Raw genomic sequence first — 14,923 nt, 5'->3', positions numbered from 1 at the left:
GGGTTCACACCATTCTCCTGCCTCAGCCTCCCGAGTAGCTGGGACTACAAGCGACTGCCACCGCACCAGGCTAACTTTTTTGTGTTTTTAGTAGAGACGGGGTTTCACCGTGATACCGATCTCCTGACCTCTTGATCCACCCACCTCGGCCTCTCAAAGTGCTGGAATTACAGACGTGAGCCACCACGCCCGACCCAGGTTTTGGAAACTTTTGATTTGTTCAAACAAGTAGTCAAAGGGCGTAGGTTAAAAAAAGAACCAAATTCTGGCTGGGCACGGTGGCTCACGCCTGTGATCCCAGCATTGGATGCCGAGGTGGGCGGATTGCCTGGGGTCAGGAGTTCAAGAGCAGCCTGGCCAACATGGTGAAATCCTGTCTCTACTAAAAATACAAAAATTAGCCAGGTGTGATGGTGGGCACTTATAATCCTAGCTACTCGGGAGGCTGAAGCAGGAGAATCGCTTGAACCCAGGAGGCGGAGGTTGCAGTGAGCTGAAATCGTACCACTCCACTCCAGCCTGGGTGGCAGAGTGAGACTCTGTTTCAAAAAAAAAAAAAGAGAATCAAATTCCCACCAGAGTTGGCCTCTTGTCTAGAAGATTACAAGCATGTCTAGAAATTAACTGGCCTGTCAGAAGGGGGGTCCCAGATCCTCACCTGTGGAGAACATCAAACCAGCTGGGGTCCCACCCCACCTAAGGAGGATCCCATGTCTCCCTGGGACATCATGGGCTTCCAGGAAGTTTTGTTGCAGAGGGGATGGGGCCTGTGTCCTTCCCTCTTCCCTCTTCGCTGTGCTCCCCCTCTGCATGCCCCACATGGGTGAGTGCGAGGAGGCTGCTGGCTGTTCTGGTGAATGTGCTTACTCCTGCCCAGGTGGTGGCCATAGTGTTGATGTGGCAGCCAATGGAGCGGCTGCAGGGATGGCTGCTCTGGAAATGTGCTTTGGCATTGACCTTGGGGAATCTCCAGTGGCCCTTTCAGTCCCAGCAGTCCATGGCCTCCCCTCCTTCTGCCAGGGCCCCGGCCTCCTGCTGTCCTCTCTGCCTTCGTTGGGTGGATGTGCTTGGCTTTTCCTTGGGTCTTCTCCCAGATGTGCAGAAAGACTCTTTGAAGCTCAGGTCTTCCTTCTGATCAGGCCTGCCCTCCTGAGCAAGAAGCCGCAGGTCATAGTGGAAAGCATGGTTCTCATAGAGGTACTAGAGCGAGCATCACCATGTGTTCTAAAGCTGTCTGCTGGTCTTGGCAAATGGCACGTGGCGGGGTGTGGTGCTGTGGAATGGGATGAGGCTTTAGGGTGGGGTCTTTAGGGTGAAGCCTAGGGTGTGCTAGGATAACGCACTGCAGGATGGAGCCCTGCAGGCGGGCACAGAGGGACTGAGAGCTGTAGGGTCACTGTGGGACCGTGTGCCACAGGGCCACTGTGAAAAGCAGGTTTGCCCTAGTGTGCCATGTGTGGATTGCTACTCTAAGGTGAGGTCAGGACATGAGTGCACAGTCCTGGAAAGAGGAGGAAGATGAGGCCAAGGCGAGTGGAGGACCTTTCCCAAGGCTGCAGGTGCCAAACTATGGACCCTGAATTTGGACCCAGAGTGCCTGATGTGGAGCCTATGTGCTTTGCCATAAGGCTAAGCTACTTTCTCCCAAAAGAGGTGTTTTTGCCTTCCTTCCGCTTAGTCTGCTCTCACCTACTGCATGTGACACACTAGGAAGTGCTCTGTCCTGGGCAACAGAGCAAGACTCCATCTCCAAACAAACAAACAAACATATGTGGTACCAGAGTGACCCTCCAGGCAGTGCATCTAACTCTTTATCTGAGGAATGCCTCGCCTCACTTTTCACTCACTGACTCAGGGAGTGCAGGGCTGGGATGGTCTCCAAGTGTTTGATCCACAACTGTCATTTTACCAGAACAGAAAGGGAGGTTCGTGACCTCATTGAGCCCATGGGGCCAGTTTGTCACGTGGCCAGGATGAGCTCCAGGACCTGTAGAAGGCAACGGCTTCTATAGAGCTGTCTGGCTGGGCACAGAAGCACACGCCAGTGATCCCAGCACTCTGGGAGACCGAGGCCAGTGGATTGCTTGAGCGTCAGACCAGCCTGGACAACATGGCGAGACCCCCATCTCTACAAAAATAAAAATAAAAATTAGCCGTATTTGGTGGCACATGCATGTAGTCCCAGCTACTTGGGAGGATGAGGTGGGAGGATCATCTGAGCCTGAGAGGTCACTGAGAGGCTGCAGTCATCTGTGATCACGCCACTGCACTCCAGCCTGGGCGACAGTGAGAGCTTGACTCAAAAAAAAAAAAAAACTGTGATCACGCCACTGCACTCCAGCCTGGGCGACAGTGAGAGCTTGAAAAAAAAAAAAAAAAAAAAGCAGCCTGGAACAGGGCAGTCTTTGCAGGCTTACCTTTTGTAGGTTTAACCTTAACCACAGATTCTACCTGGGCCTCCCTTTTCCCTTTCTCTTATTTGGGTGTTGAAGGCTGTGATAAGTGCATGCCAGCAGGGGCACAGGTGAGGGAAGCATGGGCTGGGCAGAGACTGGGTGGGAGGCTTTGCTGCCTGGATTTTTTCACCCTGGAAAACAAGAGAACAAAAGAAGCAACTTGTGTTTCTATCTCGTGGGAACTCTAATCACGAAGGGCTTGGATTTGATCGCCATCGGCGATGGGACCACAAGGAAAGCACCGGAAGGCTTCTGAGGACGTGAGTGGGCAGTTCTCTTTTCAGAACACCTAGAGAGAGTGAGTTTGCAACACAGATTGGCAGGACTGGTGCCTACAAGTAGAGTTTTCTAAACCTCGTATGAGGTTAGGATTTCTGGTTTCTCAAGAGCCAGGTTTAATAAATCTATAGCAAGTTAGCTTCTCAGTCATTCTTCAGTCATGAAATGCATTATGGTGCACACAGAGGGTTTAGATGTGTGCAACCCAAGTGTAGGTATATTCTTTACTTTCAGATAAAGACTCATAGGGACATCGTATCCCTGAGTCTCCTGTTGACAAGCACAATATTTCAGAATCTCTTAGCAGCAGTTCCAGTTCAGTATGGGGCTTGGTTCTCATTTTAGTCTAAGCCAAGGCAGCTGAGGGAGTTCTAGCCCAGTGTGTCAGGGGGACCTGTCATAGGCATGTCCTCTGCTTGGTTCCAGATTTAACCCCTGCATGATTCAGGGGGATTTTAGTGCACATCAGATCTCAGACGCTGACTTGGAAGTGATGGAAGGGCCATGGCTTCTCTCTCCTTTTTGGCACAGGGCTAGAAAAGCTGCCCCAAGCAAGTCTTTTATCCTCACTGACGTTCGTGTGATTCAGGGGCAGTCTGTGCAGGAGAGGGCGTGGACCACCTGAAAGCCAGGAGATGGAAGAAGTGCACACTTTTGGCGTCAGAAAGTGCTACTGCAGCTTAACTGTGGGATTCCAACACATCTGCCCACCAAATCCTCGTTTCCTCATCACCATCCCTATGTTACCAACCTGGAACATTTAACATGGAGATGGTGATACCTGCTTACTGGGGTTTCTGCTGGGCTCCATGCAATGCTTTTCAGGGTTGTGCTATGGAAGCTGCTGAGCACCACATGCCTTGGAGGTGGCCAGGCCTGGCTTTGCACGTCTGGACTGGAGGCATGAGGTGGACAGATGCGGGTCTGGGGCTGGGGATGTGAGTGGGTGTTGAGCTCTCTATGTTCTTGGAGGGTGGCCCTGAGATATGCTGGGTCTCGCCTTGATCTTAAGTGGATGTAGACTTACATAGCAAATTGGGTATGTTAGGGGCGGGCTGAGTTCCTCCTTCCTGCCCCTCTTCCCAATGCAGAGGTTAAGGAAGGAGTGTCTCTGGGCGATGCTGGGGCACTTTACAGGAACCCTGTGTTTCCGAACACTTGATGTAAGCAACTTTGTGCAATTCAACACTCTTTCTTACTTTTCACCAGCTCAGGTGCTGGGGCCTCCCTGTGGTGACAGCACAGATTACAGTTTCCTCCATTGGCCTTGACCTTAGAAATTATGTAACTATTGATTTAAAAGAGTTTCTTTTGGTTTGTTTTTTTGGCAGTGGTTGCAATTTGTATGGTTTCGGGGTTTGAACACTTAATGCTGAATTGGATTCAGAGATTATTGGATTGAGAAGATCCCGTGGCTCTGTTTGACCTGCCCTTCTCACTCTGCAGCTGAGGAAATGGGCCCTGGGTTCTGTTAGGGACAACAGAGTCCTCATGCCTTCCGGGACCCCTGTCTCCTTCCCTCCTGCTGTCAGGGCCCCACCTGAGGGACGGTGACACTCCTACCCCATCACGTTGGTGCCAGCAGTGAGCAGTTATGTATTTGTGTGGTTGTCATCTTGGAATGATGTGCAATATGAGAGTTAAATAGTTTTGCCAATGAGTTATCATAATGCTGTTTATATGTTAAGTTGCATGCTAGTCTTTTATGGTAAAATGAATGACATAGGGTCTGAAGTGGCAGCCCACTTGTAGGAACTGGGCCAGTGTACTCCAGCATGGCATTGCGATGGGAGTCACTGTATTTTGGATGTGTGGTCTGGTCAAGATGTGGGACACATATAGTCAGATCCTGGTGGGTTCATGTAAGACCCAGGACCATGGCCAGTCAAACTCTCCTTACTGTTCTCCCCTGAGATGTTGGCTTATTGAATACTTTTTTGAAGTAGATGGGACCCTGGTTAAGCTGAGTTTCCCCATGATGGGATTGGTTCTATTAGGATTGCATCTGTGCTGCTTGAATTTGAGTGTTACATGTATAGATTGTATGAATTAACCTAAACAGGTTTTTCATGTATCATTTCCTTACCTTTTCGGAGACTTCATTTTAGTGCATTCGGTTTGCCTCTGGGATTGTATTCTAAACACTTTTTTTTGTTTTGTTTATTTGTTTGGGACAGGGTCTTGCTCTGTTGCCCAGGCTGGAGTGCGGTGGTGCGATCTTGGCTCCCTGCAACCTCCACCTCCCGGGTTCAAGTGACTGTTGTGCCTCAGCCTCCCGAGTAGCTAGGTTTACAGATGCATGACACCACGTCGGCTAATTTTTATATTTTTAGTAGAGATGTGGTTTCATGATGTTGGCCAGGTGGTCTTGAACTCCTGGCCTCAAGTGATCCACCCGCCATGGCCTCCCAAAGTGCTGGGATTACAGGTGTAAGCCACTGTGCCCGGCCTTATTCTAAATACTCTTTGTACACACTGATAAGTTGTCCTCTGAAATCTTGCATCCATTTATATTTCACCAAAACTTTAAAAAATGTTTTCAAAATTTTTATTTTTGCTGCTCTACTAGGCAAAAGAATGGTCTCTGGCTTTGTAGCTATCTAGTCTGAGCTATGAAAGGCTTTAGGTTAGGGCTTTGAGAAGATCATAGGAACATGTTTGGAGGCATGTAGGCACAGGGGATGAGCAGGCGGTGCAGCTCAGAAGTCAGGGGTGGGTGGAGTCTGGAGACCACGGGACTTCACTTGACCAGGTCTGTCCAGCATGGGCAGTGGCCATCTGGTGCCCGGCTGAGTTCCAAGCCATTGACAGAATTCCCTCAGTGAATCCCTGGACAGCTCTGTGAGAGTGGCCCTGTCTGTTACTATTCTCACTTCAAAAGGCAGGAGACAAATAAGTGGAGTGGCCAAGGGGCTTGCCCAGGAAAAACAAAGAGGAGGTGGACCCAGGGCAGAGCTCGCCGGCACCTTGGTGTAGAACTGAAGAGCACGCCCCTAGATCCTGCCCCTGTTTTGGGAGGCCGAGATGATGATCTGTGCGGTTTTGGGATTGGTGCTAGGCTTTGCACTGGTGTGATTTCAGGAAAACATCTGTATTGTTGGTCTCCGAAATATCCATAGAATTTGTTTTCTGTTCATTTCTTGCCAAAGGAGTCCAGGTGAGCTGCACCTGCCTGAGTGGGATCCCAGGTGTAATTGGGGGTGTTGATGCCTCTGATGGTGGTATCTGTGGACCTGCGTTAATCGGGGAGCAGGAGGAGTGCCGGAGGCTCTGTGTCCCCCCAACTCGGGGGTCTCTGGGCTCCTGTGTGCCGCATTACCTGGCTTGGGGCAGAAAGAACCTTCGAGGGAGCCCTGTAGGGGGTGTCTTGGTTTCCCCACCCACCTCTGCCATCTGACGAGATCGCTTCCTTCTTTAAGCCCCAATTTCCTCACTTCTGAAATATTGGAGAGCCTTCTTACTCATACAGTTGCTGGGCATTTTTCCTGAAATCGTAAATCTCTGTCACCGTAGTATATAACAACCCTTACACGCAAGGAAGGGTTATATAACTATAAAGTAATTATAACTCGAGTCTTTTATCCCTGTTGAATAGGCTCTTTAAAAAAGAGTAGGTATGACTGAGAATTCCTGAAAGTCACTCATTAATTGGTTCTTTCAAGTAAATAATAGCAGCCATGATAGTCACGGCGCTGGTGTCCTCAGGCACCTCCCGTATTGGAGGGCAGGGCACTGTTTGCAGGCTGAGAGATGCCTACCTTGCCCTGACTGGAGGGTGGCCTCGCTGGCTCCTGTGGAAGCCCATCCTGATGCTGGTTAGTGGCATTGCGTCTACACCATGTTGTGTGCTGCAGCTCACCATGGTGTAGACCCTTCGAGGTGATAAGGTGGGCCAGTAGTTATGATTGACTTGCTGTTGATGATTAAACTGTGGGACAGCTGTCATTGTTCCCTCTCAGTGGTGTCTGTGCCATGTAAACTGGCAAGAAAGGAAACTTCAAAATGATCCTTGTTTTGTTATTTGCAGGCTCCAGGGAGTTCCACGCTGTCCAGTTCTCTGTGCCGTGATAAACCTCTGGGGTGAGTGTCTGTGTGGATCATGCATTCCTGTGTCTCTGGCCATAGGTCAGCTCTCCACAGAGGAAACTTGGGCATGGCATCATTTTGTTCTGTAGAAATCATAATTTCTGTTTTGGTTGTAAGCATTGCCAATCAAAGGTGATACAGGCCAGGTTTTCTATCCGTTTTCTAAATGCTGTGTCAGGGTCAGAAGCCCAGCTGGTAGAAACACCTGTGATTGTCTTTGAATAAATAATTGCCCTGCTGAGGCCTGATTGTGGAAGTGTCACTTTTGGGGGAGATTCCAGGGTGTGCTGGCAAGAGCCTCTTTAGAGCAGATGATGGGGGCCCTGAGCCAGCATCTTCTGGAGAGGCACTCAACTATGGATCCTCGTGACCACAGGAGGCGCTTTATTTCGTTCTAACAGTGTTCAAAACATTTGAATTGGAATTAAATCCATGTCTGATGAATAAGGTAGAGAAAACAAAATCCTTGGGAGTTGTTTGGATGCTGGTTTGAACAAATCAACCTTAAAAAATAAATGTACGGGCCGGGGGTGGGGGGCGGTGGCTCACGCTTGTAATCCCAGCACTTTGGGAGGCTGAGGCGGGCAGACCACAAGGTCCGGAGATCGAGACCATCCTGGCCAACATAGTGAAACCCCGTCTGCTGAAAATACAAAAATTAGTTTGGTGTGGTGGTGTGCGCCTGTAATCCCAGCTACTCGGGAGGCTGAGGCAAGAGAATTGCTTTAACCCAAGAGGCAGAGATTGCAGTAAGCCGAGATTGTGCCACTGCACTCCAGCCTGGCGACAGAGCGAGACTCTGTCTTGAAAAAAATAAAAATAAATGTATGGTATCGGGTGTTTGATGTTATTATTTCTTTTGGAGGTGTGATAATGGCATTGTAGACATTTTAATAAAAAAGTGCCCATATCTGTTAGAAATCAATACTGTGAGGTTTATAAATGAAATTACATAATATCTGGGATTGCTTTAAAGCCATCAAAGTGGTGGAGGAGATTGCTGGGGGTATTGATGGACAAAGGTTAGCTGTGTATTGGTGATTTTGAAGTTAGACGATGGGTACATGGAGGTTTGCAAAACCATCTTATATGGTTTTGAATTTTTCCAAAATTTTAAAAAAGAGAGAAACACATAGGAGTAGTAAAAATGAAAACCCCAGAGCTGGTGGCAGCGCTTTGGAGGGACTCAAGCAAACGTCCTGTGCGCCCGTGCCTCTGGCTTCATCTCATGTGGGCACTGATTGGGTTCAACCCCATCCCCTCTCCCTGGATCCTTTTCCACCTCCTCCTGGATACCACCCTCAGCCCTAATGTTAGGAGCCCTCCTGGGGAGGGGCTCAGGTCTCCCTGGGGCCCACAGGGCTGGTGGAGAAGCTCTGGTCTGTGGGAGGCCCTTGTCTCCAGTCACACTGGGTGCCTGGCTCCCATAATGCCAGTCCTGCCCAAGTCCTCAGCCTGCTGGCCATGACATGACCATTTCTGCCCTTTTCCCTCTTCCCTCTTCCCTCCTCCACAGTCTTCATCTCACACTTGGGGGTCTGCCCTGGCCACCTGGGCGCCTGCCCTGGCCACCTGGGCACCTGGTTGGGTGGCCAGCCCCACATTCTACCCTGCATCCACCTGGTCTGTGGTTAGCTGGGTGGGGTCCCAGCGGGGCTGCGTGGAGCTCTTAGCTGTCTGATAGGAGTCTGCTGAGCTGCTGCTCAGTAGATGAAAGGCCGCTTTGATTACGCAGCTGCTGAATTCCTCCCCAGCTCGTCCCCTCTCCACATGAGGTCTTGCCTCCTTCTTGGGCCTGCAGGGTCCCCCACGACCATAGCTGGCCACCTCACCAGCCTCATCCTTGGCCGCACCTGCCCCAGGATGCTGCATACAGACACGAGGAGCTGCTTGCTGATGTTTGGCTTCTGCTCGCACCATCCCTGCTTCCTCCCGGCCCCCTCCCGGTGCTCCCTCTTGCTGACCTTGACACCTCGGAGTGGGGTTGAGTCTCCCTCTCCAGGAGTCTCGCCTGGGACTCTGTTCCTGCTCCCAGTGAGACCACAAAAAGTCCTTCCCGCCTTCGTGCTTTTGCATCTGAGCCCATGTGTCACTGCTCTGAGTTGCTTTCTCTCTGTGCATTCCCTGCCTGCAGCTTGCAATACCCAGTCATGCCCTGCTAGGAAAATTCGATCTTGTGCCCCTCCCCACACCGTCCACCATTATGGGAACACAGCGCAGAGGCTGTGCACACTGTAAATTCCCGTAGCCGGCCGCCCCGGTGCTGGTGTGAACACCCGGGGGATGAGTGTCCATCGTCCTCACCTTTTTCCTGGAGGATGAATGTCTGTCGCCTCCTTACCCTGTTTCTGACCTGCCCACTGCTCTCTCACAGGCCTGTCATCCTGAGCCCCATCATGGAGGGTGGCCACGGGCTGGACCTCACCTACATCACGGAGCGCATCATCGCCGTGTCCTTCCCTGCTGGCTGCTCCGAGGAGTCCTACCTGCACAACCTTCAGGAGGTCACACGCATGCTCAAGTCCAAGCATGGGGACAACTACCTGGTGAGTGGTGGGCGGCTCCGGGAGCCTTTGGGCAGGCTCTGCAGCAGGCACTGTGTGGGGACAGGCACCCACAGAACACTGGTTTACACATGAGGGAGAAGCTCAAGGGCCTGGGCTCACACAGCAGTTCATGGCGCCCTCGTCCTCTGTCTCTCTGCTGCCACGCCTGGGGAGGAGCCTTATGTGTCTCTGTAGGTAGCTTTCAGGGACACACGACTGCTGAACACAGGGATGGCTGTTGCCTTGTCCCGCACTCATCAGTGAGGCTGGCTCCCCAGTGCCTTGGGACACTTCCCTGGCCAGCCACCCCTGCTCTCCCATGCTGCATGCCTGGTATCAAAAGACAAGCTTGTGACTCTCCTCCTGAGCCAGAAATTAGGAAGACAAATTAGGTGGGCGCCCAAGAAACCAGGGGCTGCCCTGGAGACAAGGAGACAGCTTGATTTTCAAAACACACGTGTCAAGTTGATGGTGGAGCCCACATCTGAGGAATAATGCGGAACAGTCTCTCACCATCTCTCACCCTCCGATTGGCCCCTTGTTTTCTGTTCCCATGGTTGCTAGCCCAAGCGGAGGCTGACTTCCTTCTGCTGTCAATGGTCACTAATGGGATTGAATGACAGCTCCCTGGAGCCCTTTCTCTACTTGCCTTCTTATCTCTAGTAAGGAGGCCTCCTTATCTGTGGTAAAGCTAATCTGCCAGGCAAGCCTACAGGACGGTCATTTTCTCCCTTGTAGTTCTGCTTCGATGACTAGGGCATCAGTGGCTGGGAGAGGTGGACCCAAGTGGCAGAGTAGGATGTGGCCTCCGTCTGATGCCAGAGCAGCCCAGGCCCAGGTGCTTCCTGTGTCCTGACCCCTCCTCAATCCTTGATTCACTCAGTCTCCTGCCTCTTTCTCCCCTTGAATCCCATCTTGTCTGTGACCTGGCGATGGATAGGAAGGGGTGGCCAAGCCCTGTCTGATGGTGGTACCTCTCACCAGGGGCCCTCTCCGCCCCAGGCAGGACCACGGCTCCTTCCTTTGCAAGCCACTCCCAGGCTGGTCAGTGCATCCTGAGTCCCCTCTCTGGCCATCCTTCCCCTTTTCCCCAGTCCACCTTCCACAAAGAGACCATGCAGAGCGCCTGGAGTCCTGGCCAGCACCTGTCTGTGGGGCTTTATCAGGGCTAGAGCTCCCTGTGCAAAATGGCTATGGCAGGGATCCCTTTCAGTTAGAAATGAACTGTGGGTCTCAAAGCAGCGCCCCACCTTGTCATAAACAGGGCTTGCTGGGTGACCTGAACAAGCCCCCACCCTCCACTTTCCTCACATCTCTGACTCTGAAGTGAGAGGAACGTTTAGTTAATTTTTAAGGCTCCTTGCTGCTGGAACATTATTATTAATATTATTTTTCATTTTGTTCTACTTGAGTATTTAGCAAGGTTCCACAAATGGCTGTGATTTTTCAGTGAACTTAGGCCGTGGCTCTTGGCTGGGCATGAACTCAGCCCTTTCAAGGCCTGGGGCCACCAGGCCATAGAGGAGGGACAGCCTTCCCCACCATGTGCTACCCCTCTATTGGGTCAGTTTGTGTTGCCAAGAGCAAGACCATGGAAGTTATTTTATATATATATGTGTATATATATTTTATATTATATATTTTATACATATGTGTGTGTGTGCATATTTATATATCCTGTATGTTGGGATATTTTGTAGCCATGAGAATAAAAAACAATAGTGACACGGTAGATTGCCTGGTTTAATACTAGTTAATGAAGTAGAATATAGACTTTATGTGTAAGGTTCTGTATGCCATCCTTATCTTATTTATTTTATTTGTTTTTTATTCTGTGATCACACACATCTATACTTTTCAATCTTTTCTGATCCTCGGTACCTGGAAGGGAAACATCATGTAAAAATGCAGTGTGTTTTCTCCTTGCGTCTCTGACGTCAAGGATTTGTCTAAAACCTTTTTTCCCGCCTGATTCTTGAGTGTGAAGATTTTAGGTATTTTTTAAGAAATTGAAGTATTAATTAAAATTAAATAAAAATTAAAGTATTAAATTTTTAAAATATTAAAATCTATTTTATACAAGGCATGTTTTTCCTCTCCTTTATAGGTATTAAACCTTTCAGAAAAGAGATATGACCTTACGAAGCTTAACCCAAAGGTACGGAGTTCATCCGTTTATATTCTGCATTTTGTAAAATGTAAACAATGCTTATTTTGTGCAAAAATGATTTGCTACTAGTCTTTGTGGAATGTGACTTGATAAGGAGTATTAGGAATTGCTCATAATCAATTTTTTTAATTATTACTTTTTTTTTTAGTTTGAAATAGAGATTCATAAGAAGTTGTGAAATAATACAGAGATCTCCTGTACTCCTCACCCAGTCTTTCCAGTGGGAGAATCTTACAACACTAATAGTAAAATATCTAGGTCAGGAAGTTGGCATTGGTATAGTCCATGGACCTCACTCACATATCCTTGGTTTTGCATACATGCGTGTTTCTCAGCATCATGTGTATAGATGATAAATACTACATATATATGTATAGAACAAATCTGTACACATGATGCTTCCTCCTCCCACCTCCTAGGATCTTTCATATATACTGCATATATATATGCATGGAACAAATCTATAACAAAGATATGTATAGAAAAAATCAAAACTGCATCATATGTATAGATTTGTTCAGCCACCACAAACAAGAGACAAAACATTTCCATCAGCATGGGGATCTCTTCTCCTAGTATCTCTTTACGGTCCTAGTACTCCTTTCATGATAATTTTCATTGTTTTTTTTTTTTTTAATTTTTCTTTTTTTAATTTTACTTTAAGTTCTGGGATACATGTGCAGAACGTGCAGGTTTGTTACACAGATACACATGTGCCATGGTGGTTTGCTGCACCTATCAACCTGTCATATAGGTTTTAAGTCCCTCATGCTTTAAGTATTTGTCCTAATGCTCTCCTTCCCCTTGCCCATCACCCTCCATGATCATTTTCAATAGCAAAATTTGGGAGAATTTTAAGACTGAGTCAACATAAGTTATGGTACATATGGCTGTGTATATTCTATATGTTGAAATATTTTGCAGCCATTAGAGTAACAAAGCAGAAACATGATAAGTTGCTTCTTTTAATACTAGTTAATAATAGTATAGAATTTATGTATAATAGTATCTCAATTATGCTAAATGTACATAGAAAAGAGACTAAGGGATTCATGAAAACGTTGTAGTGGTTATCTTTGAGTGGTGGCAGGGATAATGACTTTTCCTACTTCCTGGCAGTTTTCTGAAATTTCCGACAATTTTACACTATTTCCATGACTTTCATCATAAGATAGAGCTCCTTGTCCTCACCCACTGACAAAAGGAAATCAAAGGAAAAACAACTCCCCCGTGTGGCCACTGTGGGCCACTGTGGACTTGCGTGAGCCTCGGGAGGCTCAGAGCTGCAGTTCTGCACAGAGTCTCTGTGTCCTTAGCATGGTGGTGATTTTCTTTGTCCAAGCACCAAACTTAATCAGGGTTTTGAAGGTGCTTCCTTCTTAAGTCCTGCCTTTCCAGGAGATTGTCTCTGACGTGTTGTCTGCACAGTGTGTAGGAGATGGCTGGCTGCCGTCTCCAAACTGGGATTTTAACCCCAGTGGGGAGATTTTGGCAGCAGCTTGGGCCTCGGACTCCTGTTTGAGACATCCCTGGACTGCGGCCCTCTTCACACAACCTGCACCATCAGCAACTCAAAGACCTTTCTAGAGTTGTCACCCCAGCTGCGGAAGAGCAGACGAGCCCCTGGAAGAAGCGGCATCACATGGGCAGTATAACGCTTTGTTTTTTCTTCCCAGTGAAGGAAGTGCGGGTCCTCATGCTCACTGAGTTTTAGAAAAGGGTCACCCAGCATGCTCTTTACTCCCAAATGAAATACATCGATGATGAAAGAAGTTGTTGTGAGATGGCCTCAGAAGGTTTCAGGAAATGGAAACTGAGGAAGCTCCCTTCTCTTGTTGCAGATCATGGATGTGGGCTGGCCAGAACTCCACGCACCTCCCCTGGATAAGATGTGCACCATATGCAAGGCGCAGGAGTCTTGGCTGAACAGCGACCCCCAGCATGTGGTCGTCATTCACTGCAGGGTGAGCGCGCCCACCTCTCACATTTGGGGGTCTGGCTGGGCTTCAGCCCTTGGAGTTGCGATGGAGAACAGTGCTGCATCGGAGCACGTTTCCACTTTGAGCTGGTGTGATGTGCTCCTTATGGGTGTGTTTTTAGGTTTTTCTACTTGCTCTTAGAGAATGAAACAGAGTTATCACACCTCCCCAAGTTCGGCTTTAGAATTTATAGGATTACGGTCCCTGAATGTGTAGCTGGACATTTGAAACTGTTGACGCCAAATTGACCACGGTTATGAGAGTAAATTGTCTCATTTTTGTTGAATTTTATTTTTCATGGAAAGCTCTCCTTTTTAAAAGAGCTATGCCCTTTTCAGATGGACTGTGTCAGACTTTTCATGCCGTCTGAGTTACGGTAATCAGTTGATGGACTAGATGATGGTATGATGCCTTTGCAGTAAACATGTCGACCTTTCCAAGTGGAGCCATTGCAGTGCAGACATGGCCTGTGCATCTTCACAGAGTGGCCAGGACTGTCTGTGTGTCAGCCCCTGCAGGCTTGGTGGGTGCTGGCAGCCTGGGTGCATAACTGACGGGCACTCCTCCTCCTGGCTGCCTCAGGTTCCTTCCATGCTTCCTCCTCCCACCTTCTGGGATCTTTTGTCTTAATTCCCAGTTTTCTCAGCTGCTTTGTACTGCTCCTCAAATGTGATTGGTGTTGAAAGGGGTTGGACTGAAAGCAAACTTACTGAGGGGTAAGTGTGTGAAGCTTAACCCTCCTGCCAGAAACGTACTATTAGAGTAAAGTTCTTATCCCAGTCACACCTTGAATCAGGGAGGAATTCTCTGGGAAAGGATGTAGCCAGTGGGCTGGGGTAACTGTTCGTTAATGGGCAGCTCCCTATTTTGTGTGTTTGACAAAGCATTCTTAGGACCATCAGAGTATCTAGGAAGTGCTGACGGTTCAAGACAGAAGTGTGTGTGTGTGTGTGTGTGTGTGTGTGTGTGATTTATTCTTCCAGACTCTTTCACACTAAAAAACTGCACAGAAATCCATTGTATTATGGAATTTAGTTTGAAAGAAGCTTCCCTTTGAGTTATATTAGACTCCCATTATATCTTTCCTGCAAAGTCACTAGGTAGGCCGGCTTGTGGGTGATGTTTACAGCTGTAAGGCATTTGATGACCACTCGATGTGCAGGAAACTTCCATCAGGGGAACACAGATGTTATTTGAGTCTCTCTGGTATTGTCTCTTTCCTCACATCTACCTTGATCATATTTTCCCCCTAAATGAACAGGTACACACTTTAGGACCACCAAATTATCTATGATAACCTGATCTTTTCAAGTATTATGTTAAATTATGGATTCTCCGCCCAAATTGTGTTTTGGTGCAAACTAAGAGAGAGAAAGAGAGAGAGAGAGACAGACAGACTTTTAAATA

General features: G+C 48.4%; 1 protein-coding gene across 1 annotated transcript in view; it reads left to right on the top strand.

The window, feature by feature from the left end:
- TNS3 (tensin 3) overlaps nt 1–14,923 on the top strand; it is a 330,636-nt gene that overhangs the window by 148,478 nt on the left and 167,235 nt on the right. The window contains exons 6-9 of the mRNA XM_011996485.1: nt 6,763–6,815; nt 9,196–9,367; nt 11,475–11,525; nt 13,379–13,501. Coding sequence (XP_011851875.1) covers nt 6,763–6,815; nt 9,196–9,367; nt 11,475–11,525; nt 13,379–13,501 — 399 coding nt within the window. The remainder of the gene's footprint in view (nt 1–6,762; nt 6,816–9,195; nt 9,368–11,474; nt 11,526–13,378; nt 13,502–14,923) is intronic.

This window comes from Mandrillus leucophaeus, unplaced genomic scaffold, assembly GCF_000951045.1.
Source record: "Mandrillus leucophaeus isolate KB7577 unplaced genomic scaffold, Mleu.le_1.0 Scaffold517, whole genome shotgun sequence".
NCBI classification, from domain to species: domain Eukaryota; kingdom Metazoa; phylum Chordata; class Mammalia; order Primates; family Cercopithecidae; genus Mandrillus; species Mandrillus leucophaeus.
Note: the sequence above shows the minus strand (reverse complement) of the source record. Positions and strands in the feature narration are given on the sequence as shown.